Below are 23680 nucleotides of genomic sequence, written 5' to 3'. Positions count from 1 at the left end.
GATGCCGTGTCTGTAATTTATAGCAAACAAAATTTGGCATTCCTTCGATCAACAATGGTTTGAATAAATATTATTACTCCACCACCTGTATACGAGTATATGGGACGCTCAGAAGGTTCGCTTAAGCATGAGAGAGTGTTCCAGCAGAAGGGTTTCAGATTATTTCTAAATTATTATGTATGAGGTATTACAGGCATTATCCCATAGGGATGCGTGGTCTACAATGAGCAGAGAAAACAAAACACAATAAAAATTCACTAATATAAACAGTATTACAGATAGCATAAAAAATAGACACATTATACAAAATAAAAGTAACTGTAAATCAGGTTATTAAATGCTAAATATGAGGTAGTATCTGTAAAACATAGGTTCGCATTACTTTGGTAAAGTGTATTTCAAGTTGAATTTAAGTATTTAGATTCTAAATATATACCAAATGGGTGTGCACATTTTGCTTGCTTATCTAAATTATACTGCAGAACATACACAACTAAAGTATCAAATTAGTATCAAACTATCTTCAACATTTGACTTGACATGGACTTGTGCAGTATGCAATTTACACGAAAATATAATTATTATTAGGAGTTCAAGCAAGTAGCGCTGAAACCCTATTGTAATTTTTAAAATTTCCAAGGATCAGCATTCTCACAAGGGCTGTAGCGGTGAATAAAAGAAAACACGTGATTATAGCGGTTGGTGTGGTTACTTTGCGTTTTTCGCGTGCGTAAAGGATTGTGTACCACGTGATTTTTGGCACATGCCCACAACATTTCTACCGCATGGTAAAACTTCTCATTCTGAGCAATTTTGCCTCTAGGACCGCCACTGTCAATCGAATCGTTCGTTAAATATCGGAGATTATTTAAAAAAAAAAAACTTTCACAAACTAGCTCTAGGTTATTGGCTCAACCTCTATAAAACCCCATGTGGCACAATACTCGGGACTCTCAAGGTCAATAATTATAAATACAAAATTACGTTGACTTTTGGATAGCTATAGCTGGGGAATTTAGAAAATAGGCATAGCCAAGTCCACCCAAAAGCCTATCATTTCTAAATGAAAACTCGAAACTTCACGAAATATTTGCGAAACGAGAATGGGAATCGGCCCATAGATGGAGATATAACTGTTTAAAAGCTTAAAACCCCATATTTTCCTCTGTAAATTTCCTGTATTGGCTGTAAATTGTCTTTTCCATCAATGTTCTTGGTGGTTACAGGCCAGTTAAAGAAAACATAATACCTTTTTACGCTTGTGCTTAAAGGCCTTAAAACGCTTGAACCCCGATAATTGCTGTTCGCATCTATATTTCAAATAATTATTTGAACTAGTACAGTTCATGGATGACAGTAACAGAATACACAGAATATTAAAGTTTGAACTGCATAGAACAGGGTTAGCCAATTACAGTTCCAAGAGGTCCGGTCTCTATATTTCCTTCCCAGCTGAGGTATTATTTTAATATTCCTCCCAAATGGATATGAAAATAAAAATGTTAAGTCAGATGTTTAAACAGGCTATAAAACACACACACACACACACACACACACACACACATATATATATATATATATATATATATATATATAGTACAGGCCAAAAGTTTGGAAACATTACTATTTTTAATGTTTTTGAAATATTATTAATATTTTTAGTCAATGACTTAAGGCTGATTTATACTTCTGCCGTAGCTCATGTGTGTAGCACGCGTTGCTTGACATTGACCTTTCAAAAAATTGAACAACACGTTAAATCTACGCAGACTGCGAGTGATGTGATTGATCTGCTAGAAGCGGACAGAATCACCAAAGAAGAAGCGCTGTGATCTGTCTATTGCAGACACCGACGCAGAAGTATAAATGAAAACCGAAGCACGGCCTACAGCGTAGAGGCTAGGTGTACGCCGTAGGTTCCACGGAGAAGTATAAATCAGGCTTCAATTATCTTCTTTGCACTTCTTAATATATGCAAGTTTGAAGTTTATTGAATAACTGGGTCTGTATTCCAGGTGTGTTTGGTGCTGATGAAATTAAAGGAGTGACCGCGGGAGATTCTTTGACTCTACCGACTGGTCTTACTGAAACACAGAGTAGCGGTCGGATATTGTGGCTGTATGGATCTGACAGAACCATCCTGGCTAAAATTGACAAAGGAACTTACAGTACTGATGTTGATGATGAGAGATTCAAAGGCAATCTGGAGCTGGACAAACAGACTGGATCTCTCACCATCAAAAACATCCGTATCAAAAACTCTGGACTTTATGAACTAGACATCGGCGGAGGGATCACATCCAAGAAATTCAGTGTAAAGGTCTATGGTGAGTAGTTCAAGTCTTTTATTGTGAATGTGGTCTTGTTTAGATCAGTTGGATCAGTCATCAAATAAGACACTCATTTTGAGAAACTCACGATGTCTTTCCGTTTCTGTTTGCTGATGTTTTTATGAAATTTGCTGTTTCTGCTTTTGGTTGTATGTGTTTTTGCTCGTAATGTGACCTTGAACTCTAGAAAGGTGTTATATAGATAAAACTTATTTATAAATAATAACTATCTATTCTAAACAGTATGTGTGGGACATTGTTTTTTTTATCATGTTTGTTATTATTGTACAATCGTACAGTACATTTAAATACTGTATACGATTACATCACATCTGCTGGGAAACCTGAGTGAAAGAAATTACACGCCACTCCTGTTTTTCTATTTCCTATAACATATGAATTGAAAGGAAAGGAAAAACACAGCCTCTTTTGGCAAACAGATGAAATTATAAAATGTTGGACGTGCTTGTGTCATTAGTACCACGTCCTTTCACTTTAATTCCTAGTGTTTTTTCCTTGTAGTGGTTATTCATTCATGTCACTGTGTGCTCACGGTCTTTACTACTACCATCCACTGTCATTTAAATAACCTCATCATGCAGCTCTCTGCTCATATTAATGTTGGGAATGAAAATGGGAGAAGTGGATTCAAGGATGTAAAGAGACATTTAGATTTTTACATAAGGGTTGATAAATCTCTTCATGAAATATTTTCTGTTTATTCTCTCTTGTTTTTCAGCTAGTCTGCCCACACCTGACATTGACTCTCCACAATGTGCTCAAACACCAGCGGGGCCAATATGTGTTTTTCATTGTTCTGTGATAACATCAGACCAGACATCTCTCTCCTGGTACAGAGGAAACACTGAAGTCTCCAATAGAATCTCTGATATTTGCAGCAGTCTCTCTTTACGTCTGGAGGTAAATTATGAGGATAAAAACATCTACATGTAACCCCTAGGGGGCGCTCACACCGAAATTTGTAAAGGTAGACTAGAAGCCCCAAAAACCCACGCTCCCTTCTTAGATATTGAGGCAGGTGGTATCCAATGAAGGAAAGGACATGGGACTGATGTACTCAATTATAAATTTATTAAACAATCAATATAATAATTGGCAGTAAAAATAGACAAATATTCCCTCCAGGTAACAGTAAGCAACTTTACAATAAATAGATCAGTGAGTTAAAGCATCATAGTGCATGGATACAAGATATAAAGTCTAACAATATCAAATCTACAGTGCATAAAGTCTACTAAATAAGTACTGCTCACAAAACACTCAAACACTGCAAGAAATACTCCAAACCAATACTACCATACAGACACACACACACACACACACACACACACACAACACAGCATTTCACACTTCACTAGTGAACATTACATTACAAAATGGATACTGTTTCCAAGTGGAATATTGCACAATGCCCATAGGCCGAATGTTAGAATGGCTTAAGCCCAACTAGATCCAAGTCATCACTGGTAGTAGCCGCTCCTCAGGACGCACACATGCACACACAAAAATACAAAATAAAACAATGATTAAGCTCAGGAAAAACAGTGGCTAGTGACCAACGTGGGCAATCCTCCTATAAATCACAAGTAAAGATGGTTTATGATGCTATAACAATTTAAAATAACTGATTAGAAAATTAAGGCAAAAAACTGGATAAAACTTACATTTTTCTCTGCATCAAAGTCGTATGCCCCATAGCAATTTAATTAAACGATGTGGATGACTGAAAGCTGTGCACACTCTCTATTGTTGCTTCTATTCATACATATTAACAAAACAGGAAACGATCAGCACTAACAATTATACATTTTATCTAAAAGGGAAAAAAAGGTCAGCGTTACTTACGTTGCTGCAACACCTGCGTAAGATCACTACGCTAGTTCTGTAAGCTCTTTACAGCTGGTGCCATTTACTGGACACCATAAACACACACCCCAGACCGAGCTACAAAACAAACAAACAATGAGCTGTGGTAAGCGGCTCAATGACTTTAATATCACGCAACGAACTGGCGTGGACTTCCACAAAGGCTTGCGCCACTTACGTTGAGCGCAACACCTGTGTAAGATCACTCCTTACTATGATGACAGCAAGTTTCTGTACGTGCTCTACTGCTGGTACCATTTACTGGACACCATAAATGCAGACACCAGCCCGAGCTACAAAACAAACAAAGAGCTGTGTTAAGCGGCTCAATGAATTAAATATCAACAAACCGGCATGAACTTCCAGCACGACTTGCGTTACTTACATTGCTGCAACACCTGCGTCCAATCACTTGCTATTGTGAAAGCAAGTCTCTATAAGATAGTCACTGCTGGTTCCATTTACTGAACACCATAAAAGCATCTGCCAGACCGAGCTCCTCCCGTTTGCACAACTGATACACAATAAGACTCACCCTTCAACTCACACCGCATGTTTTTCCTGTTCATATCTCCCCACATTTAAAGGGACACATCACTTACGCCACCTGATCCCAATAATCAGCAAACCTTAAAGGTACACTTCCCAAACTCACCACCTGACCCACTACATATAGTTGCATAGTGAAGAATCCCATCAGCAACAAGACTAAACATCTGGACATCACTCAATTCTGTAAACCATGTGAAGGTACGTCAGGGCTGATATATGTTGTAGCTAATCCTTGTTTGTTATAGATCAGACACATACACACTAATGACTGTCTTTATCATTACAGTATCAGATCTTCACTCTGGTTATATAGTGCTGATGTTTATAGTGTGTGTTATAGATCAGACACATTCACACTAATGACTGTCTTTATCATTACAGTATCAGATCTTCACTCTGGTTATATAGTGCTGATGTTTATAGTGTGTGTTATAGATCAGACACATTCACACTAATGTCTGTCTTTATCATTACAGTATCAGATCTTCACTCAGGTTATATAGTGCTGATGTTTATAGTGTGTGTTATAGATCAGACACACTCACACTAATGTCTGTCTTTATCATTACAGTATCAGATCTACACTCTGGTTATATAGTGCTGATGTTTATAGTGTGTGTTATAGATCAGACACACTCACACTAATGTCTGTCTTTATCATTACAGTATCAGATCTACACTCAGGTTATATAGTGCTGATGTTTATAGTGTGTGTTATAGATCAGACACATTCACACTAATGTCTGTCTTTATCATTACAGTATCAGATCTTCACTCAGGTTATATAGTGCTGATGTTTATAGTGTGTGTTATAGATCAGACACACTCACACTAATGTCTGTCTTTATACATTACAGTATCAGATCTTCACTCAGGTTATATAGTGCTGATGTTTATAGTGTGTGTTATAGATCAGACACATTCACACTAATGTCTGTCTTTATACATTACAGTATCAGATCTTCACTCAGGTTATATAGTGCTGATGTTTATAGTGTGTGTTATAGATCAGACACACTCACACTAATGTCTGTCTTTATACATTACAGTATCAGATCTTCACTCAGGTTATATAGTGCTGATGTTTATAGTGTGTGTTATAGATCAGACACACTCACACTAATGTCTGTCTTTATCATTACAGTATCAGATCTTCACTCAGGTTATATAGTGCTGATGTTTATAGTGTGTGTTATAGATCAGACACACTCACACTAATGACTGTCTTTATCATTACAGTATCAGATCTACACTCAGGTTATATAGTGCTGATGTTTATAGTGTGTGTTATAGATCAGACACACACACTAATGACTGTCTTTATCATTACAGTATCAGATCTTCACTCAGGTTATATAGTGCTGATGTTTATAGTGTGTGTTATAGATCAGACACACTCACACTAATGTCTGTCTTTATCATTACAGTATCAGATCTTCACTCAGGTTATATAGTGCTGATGTTTATAGTGTGTGTTATAGATCAGACACACTCACACTAATGTCTGTCTTTATCATTACAGTATCAGATCTACACTCAGGTTATATAGTGCTGATGTTTGTAGTGTGTGTTATAGATCAGACACACTCACACTAATGTCTGTCTTTATACATTACAGTATCAGATCTTCACTCAGGTTATATAGTGCTGATGTTTATAGTGTGTGTTATAGATCAGACACATTCACACTAATGTCTGTCTTTATACATTACAGTATCAGATCTTCACTCAGGTTATATAGTGCTGATGTTTATAGTGTGTGTTATAGATCAGACACATTCACACTAATGTCTGTCTTTATCATTACAGTATCAGATCTTCACTCAGGTTATATAGTGCTGATGTTTATAGTGTGTGTTATAGATCAGACACACTCACACTAATGTCTGTCTTTATACATTACAGTATCAGATCTTCACTCAGGTTATATAGTGCTGATGTTTATAGTGTGTGTTATAGATCAGACACATTCACACTAATGTCTGTCTTTATCATTACAGTATCAGATCTTCACTCAGGTTATATAGTGCTGATGTTTATAGTGTGTGTTATAGATCAGACACACTCACACTAATGACTGTCTTTATCATTACAGTATCAGATCTTCACTCAGGTTATATAGTGCTGATGTTTATAGTGTGTGTTATAGATCAGACACACACACTAATGACTGTCTTTATCATTACAGTATCAGATCTTCACTCAGGTTATATAGTGCTGATGTTTATAGTGTGTGTTATAGATCAGACACACTCACACTAATGACTGTCTTTATCATTACAGTATCAGATCTTCACTCAGGTTATATAGTGCTGATGTTTATAGTGTGTGTTATAGATCAGACACACACACTAATGACTGTCTTTATCATTACAGTATCAGATCTTCACTCAGGTTATATAGTGCTGATGTTTATAGTGTGTGTTATAGATCAGACACATTCACACTAATGACTGTCTGTCTCCAGATCCAGGTCTGTCTTCAGGTGCTGTAGCAGGAATAGTTGTTGGTGTTCTGCTGGTGTTTGCTGCTGCTGCTGCTGGTGTGATTTACTATCTCCACAAGATCTCTGAACTAAAAAACACAATTTGTAAGTATTACAGTTGATACAGCAATAGAAAAAAAAAACATTGAGCTTTATTGTAGTACAGTAGAGTTTAAATGTATAATATTTTTCACAATTGATATTTCTACTTTTTTATCAGTTTACTTATGAGTGATTTAGTGCTATAATTAATAAAGTGTGTGATTGTACAGTAAAGAGCTGAATTACATTAATATACTAATTATTGAATCTCTGTCTCTGTTCATGTAGTTTTGTTCTTCTACTATCGAAGGTTAAGAAATGTATCAGAAACTTGCCTAAAATCATAGTCCTGCTGTCCCTTTTCTGTCATATTGAGTTGTGTTTGTATCTCTACTGTAAATGACACTGTTGTTTATAAGTCAGTGAATACATCACATCATATCTGGTCAGTTATTGTTATGTATTTATTCCTATCAGGGATAGTTAATTGTAAAATATAAATTGTCATCATTTAGCCAGGTTTATGTCAAAAGTATCATATGACTCGTTTACTATATTGAAAGTCTTCTCAAGTCATGTGATGTGTGTGAACAGACAGAAATATGAGTAATTATTCACTGATCGTCTTCCCCTTCACTAAGGCTTTGAAATGCATCACAAAAGGTGTTTGGGCTAAAACATATACCAGCAGATTTTCTGTCATCGATGATGGAGGGAATTAGGCTAGTTGTTGAATATTTCATAGGTTAACTTGACATGTTTTGAGTATGAAAAATAAGATTTGAGAATTACAGCAAAGATTCTGTGGAAACAAACACATAAACTACACACAAAGCTATCGTGTGTCCAGAAGACTTGTAGCACATTGTCTTTTCTGGTGTTTTAAATGTCTAAATGTTTTAAATTTCTGAGCTTTGTGAAGGCCTTTATAAACTGTCATTGTATGGAAAGGAAAAGAGCTGCAAGAGGACTCTTCAATCTTGTTATTCATTTGGAAGAGCATGAGGAGGAAATAATGACAGAATGTTATATTTAGTGATATGTTGTATGTCATGTCTGTGCACACAGATTTTTTAAGTGTCACAGATGTGACGCATCACTGAAGCACATTGACAAATGGCTCTTATATATTAAAAAGCAGAACTGCTTTGACAAAATGAGTGTATATTAAATGGAGATGTATATCTCTAATATAGCCAAATATAGTGTAGCAAGTCTAAAGACTATTTATGTTCAATATCAGGTGCAATCTTGATGCATGTATTTTTCTTTCATGTGTTATGTGTTCTGGTTTTGTGGGACTTTAAGGCGAGGGCTGTTCTTCTGATGAACGAGCCTGCGCAGTTATGCAGGGCGGGGTTGTTCACGAGGAAGTTCCGGAAGATTGGTGTTCGCGGTTCTGGGTGATGTGAGGCAAGAGCATCGGCCACACAGGTGCTCACGTTAATAAAAGAGCCTTGGGACTATAAAGCGAGTCTGTCGTTTTCTCCGATCGCTACACTGGTGTCAGAAGTGGGATTTGTTGGTTGATTTCCAACATTGTTTTGCATTTGGGGAAGGAGATGTGGGGCGAACACACCTGGTGCAGCACGAAATTGAGACTGGTGATGCCATGCCCATTAGGCTGCGGCCCCGGAGGCTCCCTTTTGCCCGCCAGGACGCTGCTGATAAGGCCTTGTTAGACATGCAGCGAGCGGGGATTATTGAGCCGTCCGAGAGCGCGTGGGCCGCACCGGTGGTCATGGTTCCTAAGAAGGGGGGGCAGTGGAGGTTTTGCGTTGACTATAGGCGCCTTAATGAGGTCACTAGGAAGGACTCATACCCTATCCCTCGTGTGGATGAGTCATTGGACCTCGTAACCGGGTCGTCATGGTTTACTTCACTGGACCTGCGCACTGGTTACTGGCAGGTACCACTTTCTCCCGATGCTAGACCGAAAACTGCTTTTTGTACGAGCAGGGGGCTATGGCAGTTCAGAGTGCTCTGCTTTGGCCTTTGCAATGCACCAGCCACCTTTGCCAGGTTAATGGACAGGGTGTTATCGGGTATTCCGCGGTCAGAGTGTCTGGTGTACCTGGATGACATCCTGGTCCATGGCAGTTCATTTCAGACCTCGTTGGAGGCACTCCGGCGTGTGCTGGTTCGCATAAGCGAGTCTGGCTTGAAACTGCACCCAGAGAAATGTCATTTGTTTAGGAGGGAGGTGACGTTTTTGGGACACAAGCTGGGGGGCCAAGGGATTGGCCCGATGGAAGAGAAGGTGCAAGCGGTAAGCAGCTGGCCCACTCCTACAACCTCACAGCAGGTCAAAAGTTTTTTAGGGTTGGCCTCATATTACAGGAGGTTCGTGCAGGGTTTTTCCAGCATCGCAGACCCACTTTTCCGCCTGCTGAAGAAGGACAAGTCCTTTGCTTGGACTGAGGAGTGTCAAAACTCTTTTGACGCCCTGAAACATGCTCTGGTCACAGCCCCTGTACTGGTTCCCCCTGACCTCGCACTGCCCTTCATTCTTGACACGGACGCCAGCAATGTGGGCATGGGGGCGGTTCTCTCTCAGGCAGGGGTTGGGGGAGAGCGAGTTGTGGCCTACTTCAGTAAAGTTTTCAATAAGGCCGAACGCAGATACTGTGTCACCAGACGGGAACTTGTTGCGGTGCTGTTTGCAGTCCGACACTTTAAGTATTACCTGTGCGGGCTACCTTTCACTGTACGCACTGATCATTCAGCTCTCCAATGGCTAATGTCATTCAAAGAGCCAGAGGGCCAGCTGGCACGCTGGATTGAGGAACTCCAGGCATACAATATGAGAGTAGTCCACCGACCAGGGTCAGGCCATACAAATGCAGACGCTCTTTCTCGTCGACCATGCTTTGTTGACGGGTGTCGCTACTGTGATAAAAGAGAAGCCAGGGAAAGAGAGCTGGAGGACCCGGATGCCAGTGGGGCTTCTGTGGTTTGCAAGCTTGGCGATACGCCAGCGTGTCTGATGGTGGGGACAGTGGGAGTAGAAGACTGGAGGCGGCTGCAAGAGGAAGATGCGGACCTGCAGCCTGTAATCCAATGGGTCCAAACACAACAGCGACCTCTGTGGGAGGAAGTGGCCATTCTCTCTTTGTCCACGAAAAACTTATGGACAAAATTCAAAGAACTGCGTCTGCAAGACGGGGTGTTAGAGAGAGAGTGGAAAGACCCTGCTACGGGGGAGGGGAGGTGGCAGGTGGTGGTACCCATGTCGCTGCGGGAGGGGGTTATAAGGGCTGCCCACGGGATGGTGGGGTCTGGACACTTTGGGGTTTCAAAAACACTCAAACGTGTCAGAAAGAGTTTTTACTGGGGGCTTGTGAGGAGAGATGTGGAGGATTTTTGTCGGCGGTGTGATGGTTGCACTGCCCGCAAGGGCCCGTCTGGCCAGTCCCTCGCTCCCTTACAACAGTTCCCCGTAGGAGGCCCAATGGAGAGAGTGGGGGTGGATGTAATGGGTCCTTTTCCATGTTCAGAGAGGGGTAACAGGTTTGTGCTGACGGCTATGGATTATTTCACTAAATGGCCAGAAGCTTACGCACTACCTGACCAAGAAGCCGAGACAGTGGTGAACGCGTTGGTGGATGGCATGTTCAGTCGGTTCGGGGTTGCTGAATCCATACACAGCGATCAAGGCCGAAATTTTGAGTCACGTGTCTTCTCGCTGATGTGTGAGAAATTAGGGATTCACAAAACAAGAACCACCCCTTTGCATCCCCAAAGTGATGGCCTCGTTGAGAGGTTTAACAGGACACTGGCGGAACAGCTGGCCATTGTGTCTGCCAAGCATCAGCGAGATTGGGATACGCACTTGCCATTTATCCTAATGGCGTGCCGATCCGCTGTGCAGGACTCAACCTCTTGCACACCCGCCCTTTTGATGTTGGGGCGGGAGATCAGAACACCCGGGGAAATGGCTTTTGGGAGGCCACCTGATGCGCCTGCTGTGCCCCCGGGCCCTGAGTATGCTAGGAAGCTTCAGGACTCATTGGAAGCCGCTCATAATTTTGCAAGGAAGCAGTTGTTAAAAGCGGGGACCCGGCAGAAGCGAAATTATGACCTGAAATCAAAAGGGCGGCATTTCACAGCAGGAGAGCTGGTGTGGGTATACAGCCCTCAGAGAAAGAAGGGCAGGTGCCCTAAACTGGATTCCAAGTGGGTTGGACCATGCAGTGTTCTGGAGAGAATCGGAGAAGTGGTTTACCGAGTTCAGTTGCCTCCGAGGGGTAGGAAGGTGGCTGTGCACCGAGACAGATTGGCACCTTATAGAGGAGGTGCCGCTACAGCCCAAACACCGGCCACCTCTACAGTTGTGCCTACCCCAGAGGGTGGACCAGGACCCCAGGCGAGCACTTCCAGTCCTCTGGCAGACCCACATACAGCCACACCAGCTCTTGAGCTGCAAACCTCGCAATCATATAGCCCGGTTTCAGTTACACAGAAAGGGCAACTGCGGCCTCAGCGTGTCAGAAGGCCGCCAAGACGGTTTAGGGACTTTGTTTGTTCCCTCGAGGTCGAGGAACTTTGTGAAGGGGGAGCAGTGTAGCAAGTCTAAAGACTATTTATGTTCAATATCAGGTGCAATCTTGATGCATGTATTTTTCTTTCATGTGTTATGTGTTCTGGTTTTGTGGGACTTTAAGGCGAGGGCTGTTCTTCTGATGAACGAGCCTGCGCAGTTATGCAGGGCGGGGTTGTTCACGAGGAAGTTCCGGAAGATTGGTGTTCGCGGTTCTGGGTGATGTGAGGCAAGAGCATCGGCCACACAGGTGCTCACGTTAATAAAAGAGCCTTGGGACTATAAAGCGAGTCTGTCGTTTTCTCCGATCGCTACAATACTATGAACAGTTTAAAAACAAGTTTGTTTCTTTCACTAAAATTTTTTTTTTTTTTTTTTTTTCTTTTTTTTTTGTGGTACATTTTTTAAATTCTGTCATTAATTACTCACCCTCATGTCGTTACAAACCCATAAGACTTTCATTCATCTTTGGAACAGAAATAAATATATTTTTAATGAAATTGAGAGCTTTCTGTCACTCCATTAACAGCTACGCAACTGACACTTTCAAGCCTCAGAAAGGTAGTAAAGACATCATTAAAGTAATCTGTGTGACTCCAGTGGTTTAACCTCAGTTTTATGAAGCGCTTTGTGCAAAAAATCATAATTTACCACTTTATTTACAAAATATTAAACTGCAACACGTTTTCACACAACGTCTGCTCTCGGATCCAAACAATGCGCGTGTCAACGTTAAACCACTGGAGACACATGGATTACTTTAATGATGTCTTTACTTCTGTTCTGTTCTGTTCAAAATGGTAGTTGTGTAACTGTCAATGGAGGGACAGAAATCTGTCAGATTATATTACAAATATCTTAATTTGTGTTCTGAAGATGAACGAAGGTCTTATGGGTGATTTAACCCTTAAACCAATTAATTTGTTAACATGAAATTCTCACTTATATCTTATAATCATATTATCTTATAATCTATTTCTGTGTGTTACTATGACATGAAGTCAAGACAGCGGGGGAGGGAGAATCTCTCACTTTTCCCATCACTATGAAGAGAGGCGATCGGATACTGTGTACGTTTGGACCTAAAGACACTCCCATAGCTGAAATCAAAGGAGAGACTGAAGAGATCATTACATATGATGATAATGCTGATGGGATATTCAGAGACAGACTGAAGCTGGACAAGAAGACTGGATCTCTGACCATCACAAACATCAGAACCACACACTCTGGAGAATATAAACTGAAAATCATCAGTGGCAGAAGGACCTCATACAAAAGATTCTGTGTTTCTGTAAATGGTGAGTCCTTCCATTCAATGTAATAATGGTCACATTCTTCCTCATATGTTCAGTTTTTTCTAAAGGTAATTCTGCTCGAACTGCTTAATGTTTAGATTCCCTTCAGAGTTTATTTTGATCATTTCAGTCTTCAGTGTGTCTTAAATTCAGTGCTTTTTTTTTATTCACTCCATTGACCAATATTGTGATATAACCACACATTGTGACAAAGTGACAAAAACGCCCTAAACATTTAATTACACAGACAGCACAAAAGTTTCTAGACAGTATTGATTGAAGTTTTCTGGTGTATTTAGTGTGCACAGAAGCAGATCATCTCTGATACTATACATGATGATGTCAATCTGAGCTGCTGTATTTAATCACAGCTTTAATACAGCATTTCATCTTCAGCACAAACTCTTCAGTCGGCTGTGTAAAGATCATCACTGATAACACAGTTTCTGCATGATCTGTGTAGAAATCTCAAATCTGATGCTCACATGCACACACACTTGATCTAATGGCAACTTTGTATTTGTCTCTTCCTATGTGCTGTTGTCACAGATGAAGCGAGGATGGTATCAGTGACAGAGGGAGAATCAATCACTCTAACTCCTCATACTGAAATACAGAAAGATGAGCTGATAATGTGGATGTTTGGAGATGAAACAACGCAGACTGCAATAGCTGAAAACAAAAGAGAGACCGGAGAGATATTTACATATGATTATTCTGCTGATGGGAGATTCAGAGGCAGACTGAAGCTGGACAAGAACACTGGATCTCTGACCATCACAAACAGCAGAAACACAGACTCTGGAAAATATGTACTACAGATCATATCCAACAGTGGGTTTTCATACAACACGTTCCGTGTTACTGTCAGCGGTGAGTCGCTCAAGTCAGTGTAATAATGATCACTCTTCATGATTGGCAGTTATTCCTTGTAATTCTGTTTTTTTCTGTAGGTAATTCAGCTTAAATTCCTTTATGTTCAGACTCCATTCAAAGTTTGTTCTGTAGATCATTTCATTCTTCACAAATCTATGATTAAAGTTTAAAAATCTCCCATTGAACTACATTGTGAAATAAACACTTTTGTTGCTGCCTTGAATAGTATTTCCTTCAGCTTTTACTAAGATCAGCGCTCTGTTTAAAGCTCTCATGGATTTATGGTTTTGTCATCAAATCAACGAACGAATCAAATTTTCCCTCAGGGAGACTACAATGCACTGCCTGATGCAATACTGTAGTAGACGGTTGCATAGTTAAAATTTTCTCCCTGATATTATCAATCTTGTTAGTAAAGAAGTTCATAAAGTCATTACTGCTGTGTTGCTTGGAAACTTCGGTGCTTGAAGCTTTCTTTTTCTTTTTTTAGTTTAGCCACCGTTTCAAATAAATACCTAGGATTATGTTTATTTTCTTCTAATAGGTTTGAAAAATAAGCAGATCTAGCAGCTTTTAAAGCCTCTCTGTATGCAATCGAGCTCTCTTTCCATGAAATGCGAAATACCTCTAGTTTTGTTTTCTTCCAGTTGCGCTCCATTTTTCTGGCTGCTCTCTTAAGGGCCCGAGTGTGCTCGTTGGACCACGGCGTTAGACTATTTTCTTTAATCTTCTTTAAGCGCAACGGAGCAACTGTGTCTAAAGTGCTGGAAAAGAGAGAGTTAAAAGTTTCTGTTGCAATATTGAGTTCTTCTAAGCTATCTGGGATGCTGAGATGATGAAACTGATCAGGAAGATTATTGATAAAGCAATCTTTAGTGGCAGAAGTGATAGGTCTAACATATTTGAAACACGGAGTCGGCTTTGCAGCCTTGGCTAAATGTAATTTACACAAGACTAGATAATGATCTGAGATGTCATCGCTCTGCTGCAGAATTTCAACGGCATCAACATCTATTCCGTGTCATAATATTAGATCTAGAGTATGATTACGACAATGAGTAGGTCCTGACACGTGTTGTCTAACTCCAATAGAGTTTACAATGTCTTTAAATGCCAAACCCAATGCATCTTTTTCATTATTGATGTGTATATTAAAATCACCAACAATTAGTACATTATCTGCAGTCAATATTAATTCTGATAGAAAGTCCGCAAATTCTTTGACAAAATCTTTATGGTGCCCTGGTGGCCTGTATACAGTAGCCAGCACAAATCTCAAACGTGATTTATCATTTATACTATATATTTTTACATTAAGTACTAACACTTCAAAAGAATTATATTTAAAACTTGATTTCTTAGTGGTTTTGAAAATATTACTATAAATTACAGCAACTCCTCCCCCTTTGCATTTCAGACGAGGCTCATGTTTATAACAGTAATCTTGCGGGGTGGACTCATTTAAAGTAATGTAATCGTTTGGTTTTCGCCAGGTTTCTGTCAAACACAGCACATCTAGGTTATTATCTGAAATCATATCATTAACAATGAGTGCTTTTGAAGTAAGCGATCGAATATTCAGCAACCCAAGCTTTAGCATTTGCTCATCTGTATTGTAGCTGTTTTTTTTTTTGTTGAACATCAATTACATTTTTAACCTTAGATGGGTTTAAACGGTTTTTGGGTTTCCAAATTCGGGGAACAGACACAGTCTCTATGATGATATCTAGGTGAAAGAGGCTCTATGTGATGGGATTTATCTGACCTGGGTGACGCGAGGCCACTAGCAGACAGTCGGTTTAGCCAGTCTGTCTGCTTCCTGACCTGAGCCCCAGATTGTCATGTTTGAGCTCTAAGACTATGTGCCATATTACTAGAGAGAAGAGCACCACCATCCCAGGAGGGATGAATACCATCTCTTTTCAACAAGTCAGGTTTGCCCCAAAAACTTTTCCAATTGTCTATAAATTCTATATTATGTTGCGGACACCACTTAGACAGCCAACCGTTAAGAGAACACAATCTACTAACTATCTCATCACTCCTGCGAACAGGAAGGGGGCCAGAGCAAATTACAGTGCCTGACATCGTACTTGCGAGTTCACACACCTCTTTAATATTAATTTTGGTGATCTCCGACTGGCGGAGTCGAACATCATTAGTGCCGACGTGAATAATGATCTTAGAGAATTTACGATTAGCATTAGCCAGCACTTTTAAATTTGCTTTGATGTCAGGCGCTCTGGCTCCCGGCAAACATGTGACCATGGTGGTTGGTGTCTCTATTTTCACGTTCCGTGTGATAGAATCGCCAATAACTAGGGCACAATCATTCTCAGTGGGTGTTTCACTGAGCGGGGCAAATCGATTTGTTATGGTAATCGGAACGGAAGAGTGTTTTTTTGATCCGCGACTAGAGCGATCCCTCACTGTCACCCATTTGCCCGGCTGCTCAGGCACTAATTCAGCTGGAACCGAATCATGTAAACAGTTCACTATGCTAGGCACATCCAAAATAGTATCTAAAGCTCTAGCACTCTTACTATCCTCAATTAATGTTTGAATGCGTGTTTCTAGTTCTGAAATCTTCTCTGTGAGCCTAACTGTCTCCTTGCATTTATCACATATAAATCCTATATTGCCAACAGAGAAGGCTATGCTAAACATGTGACATGAAGTGCAGGTGACAATAACAGGACAAGACATTACTCACCGTGTTTGTTGAGTGATTCTTACTCACCTGAGCTTTTATGAACTCAAAGGCGCGGGCGCGCGAGAGAAAATAAATAAATAAAAATAGCTGAGCGCACGGGTGGCGCGTTAACAGGCTAGCGAATTACTAGCGTGTTGTGCTAGTAGTAACGGAAGCTAGCGATGTAAGGTTAATCTGAGATGTTGGGTAAGCTGTATTTAGTAGTAGTATAAACAACTAGAAATTGTAGTAAATGATGGTTCAAAACAAGGAAATACGAGGCTAAGACGGAGCTTACAGCACCGAAGCAAACACACTCACAGCAGGCAGCGAGGCAGACAGGAGCAATCGATCCAACCGATCAATCTAGTGGGCCAACCGGGCTAGTGGCTCCTGGAACAAGTGTCCTCCAAATGTTGGCTGAGGGGCCACGTATAAAGGGCATGCAATAACAGAGCTCTGGGAGCCCTCAGACTGCATTGGCATTTGTTGCCTCGAGTTGCTTACAGTCCCTCGCTTCGAGACACCGCTGCTCAGCGAGCTTGTACTGTTCTGACAACATCACGACTGTCGAGCTGCGCTCCCCTTGCATGTTTCAACTCGCCCGCCAGCTCTATCGTGCTGCTCACAAGCCTCACAACAGCCTCCAGTCCAGATACAGTGGAGACTCCATCTCCAGCTGGCCAGTTGTTTCGGACCACTTCAGGGCCGCACAGCCATGTCGGTTGCCCCTCTGGACTCATTCCAAGCCAGTTGTTTCTTCTCTTGTCTGAGTGGACATCCCTCGAACAAAGACTCTGGCCACAGCTGGCCCTGGGCCCTGCAGAAATGCGTTCCCCATTGAGCCTTCATGCACTATGATGCTAAAATTAGGAAGAGATGGAACAAGTTGTGTTATTTTCCTCTCACTGGCCCAACCAACCTCCTCTTGACAGCCTTCCTGACACCTTCCTCTGACAGGCTTGTGCAAAATTCAGAATTTCAGAATTAGCCTCCATGCAATTCAGAAATTGGAATTTGAATTGAATTTACTCCGCCCCACAGGACGTTGAATTGAATTTGAATTAGAATGACAGTTGTATGTATTATCAACTCTCTTTCCTTATCTCTGTGACCTGTCACTTGCTGTATGTGGATTTTCATTTAGAAAGATCATTTTAGAGTTCATCTCAATACCATATAACTGTAATGATTCTGTCAAGGAGGAGGGGAAATGAGGAATTCCATTTGAACAGATTCAATAGACTGAAGATTAAGGTAAAAAAAAAAAAAAAAAAAAAAACAGCTTTGCAGACATAATCATCATAAACAAAGACAACAACCAACAACAAAAGACTAAACTGACAGGGATATAAAATGTAGACATAAGAAACTAAACTAAAGGTGAGGAATAAGTAACCATGGACAAAAAAGGACTTCTCAAATGGATGGATGATGAACATAATATATTTTTTTATAGTTAAAAACAAGGTTTTCACTAAATTAAAATGACAATAATACATAAAATGCAAGAAGGCATTGTATATATGATGTATTTCCATGTAAATTTGTAAACTACTGTACATTAAATAAGTTATAAAAAAATAAATAAAATATGAAATAAGCATGGTATGTTTTCACAACAATGCCTTCAAAAATAAAAACCATTTAGTCTTTTCTCCAAAACCATACAGTAAAATGACTTGAAAATAAATACAGTGATAGTCAGGGTCACTCTGAACGGGAATCAAATGAAAGAATGAGCAAACATATAATAGAATGATTTTTATGAGTGTTTGAAATTGGACATGGTGTAAGAATGCACTTTGATGATTGGGGTGAATTGGCCTTTAGTTTTCTCCAAAACTATACAGTAAAATGACATGAAAATAAATACGGTAATAGCCAGGGTCACTCTGAACAGGAATCAATTGAAAGAGCGAGCAAACCTATGAAGGAACACTTTTTATGAGTGTTTGAAAATTGGACATGTTGTAAGTGCTAGAATGCACTTTGGTGATTGGGGTGAATTGGCCTTTACTTTTATCCAAAACTATACAGTAAAATGACATGAAAATAAATACAGTAATAGTCAGGGTCACTCTGAACATGAATCAAATGGAAGAATGAGCAAACCTATGAAGGAACACTTTTTATGAGTGTTTGAAAATGGCACATGTTGTAAGTGCTAGAATGCACTTTGGTGATTGGGGTGATTTGGCCTTTACTTTTCTCCAAAACTGTACAGTAAAATGACATAAAAATGATAGCAGTAATAGCCAGGGTCACTCTGAACAGGAATCAAGTGAAAGAATGAGCAAACCTATGAAGGAACACTTTTTATAAGTGTTTGAAATGGGACATGGTGTAAGCGCTAGAATGCACTTTAATGATAGGGGTGAGTTTGTCTTTAATTTTTTTCCAAAACTATACAGTAAAATTATTTGAAAATAATTACAGTAATAGTCAGGGTCATTCTGAACAGGAATCAAATGAAAGAATGAGCAAACCTATGAAGGAACACTTTTCATAAGTTTTTGAAAATGGGACATGGTGTAAGCGCTAGAATGCACTTTGATGATTGGGGTGAGTTTGTCTTTAATTTTCTCCAAAACTATGCAGTAAAATTATTTGAAAATAATTACAGTAATAGTCAGGGTCATTCTGAACAGGAATCAAATGAAAGAATGAGCAAACCTATGAAGGAACACTTTTCATAAGTGTTTGAAAATGGGACATGGTGTAAGCGCTAGAATGCACTTTGATGATTGGGGTGAGTTTGTCTTTAATTTTCTCCAAAACTATACAGTAAAATGACATGAAAATGATAGCAGTAATAGCCAGGGTCACCCTGAACAGGAATCAAGTGAAAGAATGAGCAAACCTATGAAGGAACACTTTTTATGAGTGTTTGAAAATGGGACATGGTGTAAGTGCTAGAATGCACTTTGATGATGGGGTGAATTGGCCTTTACTTTTCTCCAAAACTATACAGTAAAATTACATGAAAATAAATACAGTAATAGTCAGGGTCACTCATATGAGTGTTTGAAAATGGGACATTATGTAAGTGCTAGAACGTAAAATAAAATGGCAAAACTGTGACCTTTTATATATAAAATGCCTGTGTGTGTTGTGTGTGTGTGTGTGTGTGTGTGTGTGTGTGTGTGTGTGTGTGTGTGTGTGTGTGTGTGTGTTTTGAGTATCATATTTAATACATCAGGTATGAATGTATATTTCATAGATCAGGTTTTTAGGCAATTCAATGAGAATTAACAGATTAAAAGGCTCCAAAAGTCTGTTGTGTCATATTTGTTATTTATTTAAAATGTAAGTAAATAAATAAATAAACAAACAAACATTAATACAAGATGTATAATAATTAATGAATGCTTTATATATACAAACATTAAAATCAGCAATAAAAATGCAAATCAATTATTGTATGATAATTAACATTAATAATTTAATTTACATAATTGTATTTAAATTTAATTCACATTAATTAAAAGTATAATAATTAATGTATCATATATTAAACATTAAAATTTACAATAAAAAATGAATGATGTATAATAATTACCATTAATATGAACATGAATAAATTATGTAATAAATAATGTAAATCATATATAGGCCTACAATTATTAAAATAATAAAAAATAAACAAATATAAAAGTGATATCTTAAAAAATCATGAAAATGTAAAAAAAAAGGAATGATGTATAATAATTACCATTAATATGAACATGAATAAATTATGTAATAATTAATGTAAATCATATATAGGCCTACAAACATTAAAATAATAAAGATTAAACACAAATAAAAATCGTATTTAATACAAAAATCATGAAATTTAATTATTTAGGTCCTAATAAGATGGAAAATAGCAGAAAATGCGTCTTAAAATCAATTTTGGCCTCTTCCAGCACCCATACCGTAAGTACACAAATAGACGCGCATACTAAAAAAAATGTGCGGCTGGCTTGACCGTGTATTTTCAACGCGCGGCCCACTTGACCGCAGTCTGATATTGGGTTAGGCTACACAAAGCAAATCATCTACACAATTATTTAGTTTTCTTATTTAATGACCGACAATTTCGTCATAATAATAATTTTGGCATAAGGCTTATTAGCGTAAGACTTTACTATAGCCTGAAATGTCTGATTTACGCACTGTTACAACAGTCTTTTTTTTTTTTTTGGTCACAATGACATTTGAGTTCATGATTTTAATATTGTTTTTTTGTGGCAGACTAAATATTAATGACAGACTGTTATTGATCTTTGAATAAAAATATGTTTGGTTCAGGTTTATATCATAGTAGGACGACTACCCCAAAACCTCCCCAAACAACGACCCCCCCCCCGAATTTCAGCCAATCTCATCTGGTCACCCTAGACGTCACCCATAGACTTTCTGAGGAACGGGTTTGAAGCGGTTTGAAGCCGTTTATGGGGGGTATGGGCGGCGCCATCTTGGGAAATCTTGGGAAATCCTAACCCCGCCCACCTTCTAACGCAGCGCGCGTCACCCCGCCCACCTTCACTCAGCTCGCATGCTACTCCGGTTATCTCTGTGTATATTTCAGGCAACGAAATATGTTATAAAACACCATACTAACTCTTTTCGTTTTCATTTAAAGAAATCTTAAACATTATAGCCACACAAATGTGGTTCAGGCAACGCATATTGATTACATTCAACTGCACATAACGTTTGCCTATTTATGAAAAAAAAAAATATATATATATATAAAACACAAACCTGCCTCTTTTTATTTTAAATATAATATAAAAATATTAAACATTTTATGGTCCAGGCAATATGTGCATTTGTACTAAACAACAGATTTTGCAGTAAACAACATTACATATCATCTTCGTTGTATTAAAATTTAAAATGACAAAAACTCAACCCAGTCTTTTTTTGTTAAATTTCAGTTTTATCAATGTTAGCCATTATAAAAGTATAAGTAAAAGGTATAAGAAGCTATACAAATAAAGCAAACAATTCAGTCAAACATACAAAGTCAGCGCGAGTCTAACCATACATCGGTAAAGTTAAATAGCTTATAAAGTTATGAAACTTGAACTTCCCCTCAGCCAAAACGATTGCCCAGGGAAAAAATATAGATTCACGAGACCAAAAATCGCCCATTAGATATACACAAGATGAATTATATCTCATGTTTAACCACTACAGAGACGCCAGAGTTCGCGGCATTGGCGGCAAACCTCAGAACGTCAAGCCGATTTAAGACTCTTCCAGGCGGGGTACATCGCGCCGAGCACCCGGTCATCGCTGGATCAACTGGATAAAATTTTCATAAATCTTTAAATAAACCACAGATTTGAGCTTTAAACAACTACATTCTCGCCTGAAAAACTCTTAAAACTACATTTCATGATACAGAAACAGTAGTATTATATGTCAACTGTATTAAAAAATGGCGCTTCTTATGTTGGCATTCTCCGTGGCGCTGCCTTGTCAGCTGTCAATCAAGCTGTCAATCAAAGTTAACCACGCCCTTATTGTCATATATTTTATAACTAAATACGATCTAAACTAACGAGTTAGAAAAAAATTCACCCCCCTCACAGTTGTCAGGCACTCGGAACCTATCGAAAAATACAATAAAAGTCCATGGGACCAACTTGTAAAAACATGAATTTATGCTGTGAAAACGGACATTTTAACATGGGGGCTATGGACATTTGCTCCCTTTTGGGACCTGCCCCTAGCGGATTTTCGATGTATTGCAGTTTTTCGCACTTCCGGGTAGGCTTCATTTTTCAGATCAGAATGTTGCCGCTTGACAGTGAGTCAACACTTTTTTTTCTTTTTTTTTTCATCAGTGACGTCACTGTCACTGTCACTGTCACTCGAGTGTTTTGCTCGTTTATACGACAGAAACGCCACGGATCAATCACCTAATCAAGTCGAGTCATGCTTATGATATAGGATTCTAAAACAATATGAAGAAACTGTTATTGCTCTTTTCTTTCGCATTATTTTTTCACGGTAAGTCATCGGTTCGTCATTCCTTCGGTTTCACCAGAGCCCGTCTACGGAGAGCCTGCCCACTCCCTATTAAGTCCTATTGTACCGAATTTTGGTTGTAGTACCACCAGAGTTCCACTGGGGGCGATCACCATGAGTGCAAAATGAATGGGAGTCAATGGGGCTAGACGGCTAAATTTGTCTCTTTCACCCGATTGCCGTTGAGAAATCTCAGATTTTATTGTAGATTTTGCAAGTTCAACATGGATTTTAGGTCGAAAGTTGAATGAACGAGTACTTATGTCGTTTTGATTTCTTACAGGTTGAGTTGTTGTTGCCCATAACACGCTAGCATTCTGCTAATGACGTCAGCATTCTGACGTCATTGACATTTTGAAAGACTTTTTAAAGCAAATAAGTGACTCTAAAAAATCTAACACCCAGCAATGTGTAATTTCTTTGCATCTCCTTTCGAATACAACATTCATATTACTAGACAAAAAATTATATCCTGAGAAAAGTGGATTTTGAGGGGTATACCGCCATTGACCTCCATTCATTCTGCACTCGTCCTGTGAGCGCCCTCATATGGAATCAGAGTGGAACTGCAACCAGTTCAGAAGCCGGAAGTGTAGTGAGAGTGAAACTTCTCGCCATATTAGACATTCTCTGGTTTCACATTCAGGCTTAGCCATGTTCTTATACGTAAAATGTCACGTATTAGGCTTCAACAGATTCGGGAAAATACGAATTTCACCGTCGCTGTAATGTTGATCAATCGGAACATTTTCATGTAAGGAAAATAATTTGCAAAGAATAAAAGAAAAGCTAAATCACTGCTTTTGTCTGTTCTACAATATGGGGCATTTTTCCACAACAGTTCTAGGTTATCAACATATGATAAACTCATCTTAAATTGGTCAAAGATGCATTCATGACGGAATGTACATTCATTCATTCATAGCCTTCATACGGTTCACACTGCTTCTG

At 39.1% G+C, this 23680-nt stretch overlaps 1 protein-coding gene and 1 long non-coding RNA gene across 2 annotated transcripts; one reads left to right on the top strand and one right to left on the bottom strand.

The window, feature by feature from the left end:
- Nucleotides 1–3693: 3693 nt before the first annotated feature.
- On the bottom strand, nt 3694–4280 carry LOC311296302. Its single transcript, XR_014628558.1, has 3 exons — nt 4197–4280; nt 4016–4106; nt 3694–3924 (listed from the first exon to the last, which is right to left on the bottom strand). It is a non-coding gene; the product is annotated as an uncharacterized lncRNA (long non-coding RNA).
- Nucleotides 4281–4893: 613 nt separating this feature from the next.
- On the top strand, nt 4894–14231 carry LOC311296235 (uncharacterized protein). Its single transcript, XM_084417910.1, has 4 exons — nt 4894–4967; nt 7237–7359; nt 12838–13137; nt 13684–14231. Exons 3-4 carry the CDS (start codon nt 12882–12884, stop codon nt 14028–14030), a joined length of 603 nt encoding a protein of 200 aa, XP_084274036.1. The 5' UTR covers nt 4894–4967; nt 7237–7359; nt 12838–12881; the 3' UTR covers nt 14031–14231.
- Nucleotides 14232–23680: the final 9449 nt, after the last annotated feature.

The sequence above is a fragment of the Rutilus rutilus genome (genome assembly GCF_951802725.1).
Source record: "Rutilus rutilus genome assembly, chromosome: 8".
Classification (NCBI taxonomy): Eukaryota; Metazoa; Chordata; class Actinopteri; order Cypriniformes; family Leuciscidae; genus Rutilus; species Rutilus rutilus.
The sequence above is the reverse complement of the archived record's forward strand: the minus strand, read 5'-3'. Positions and strand labels throughout refer to the sequence as shown.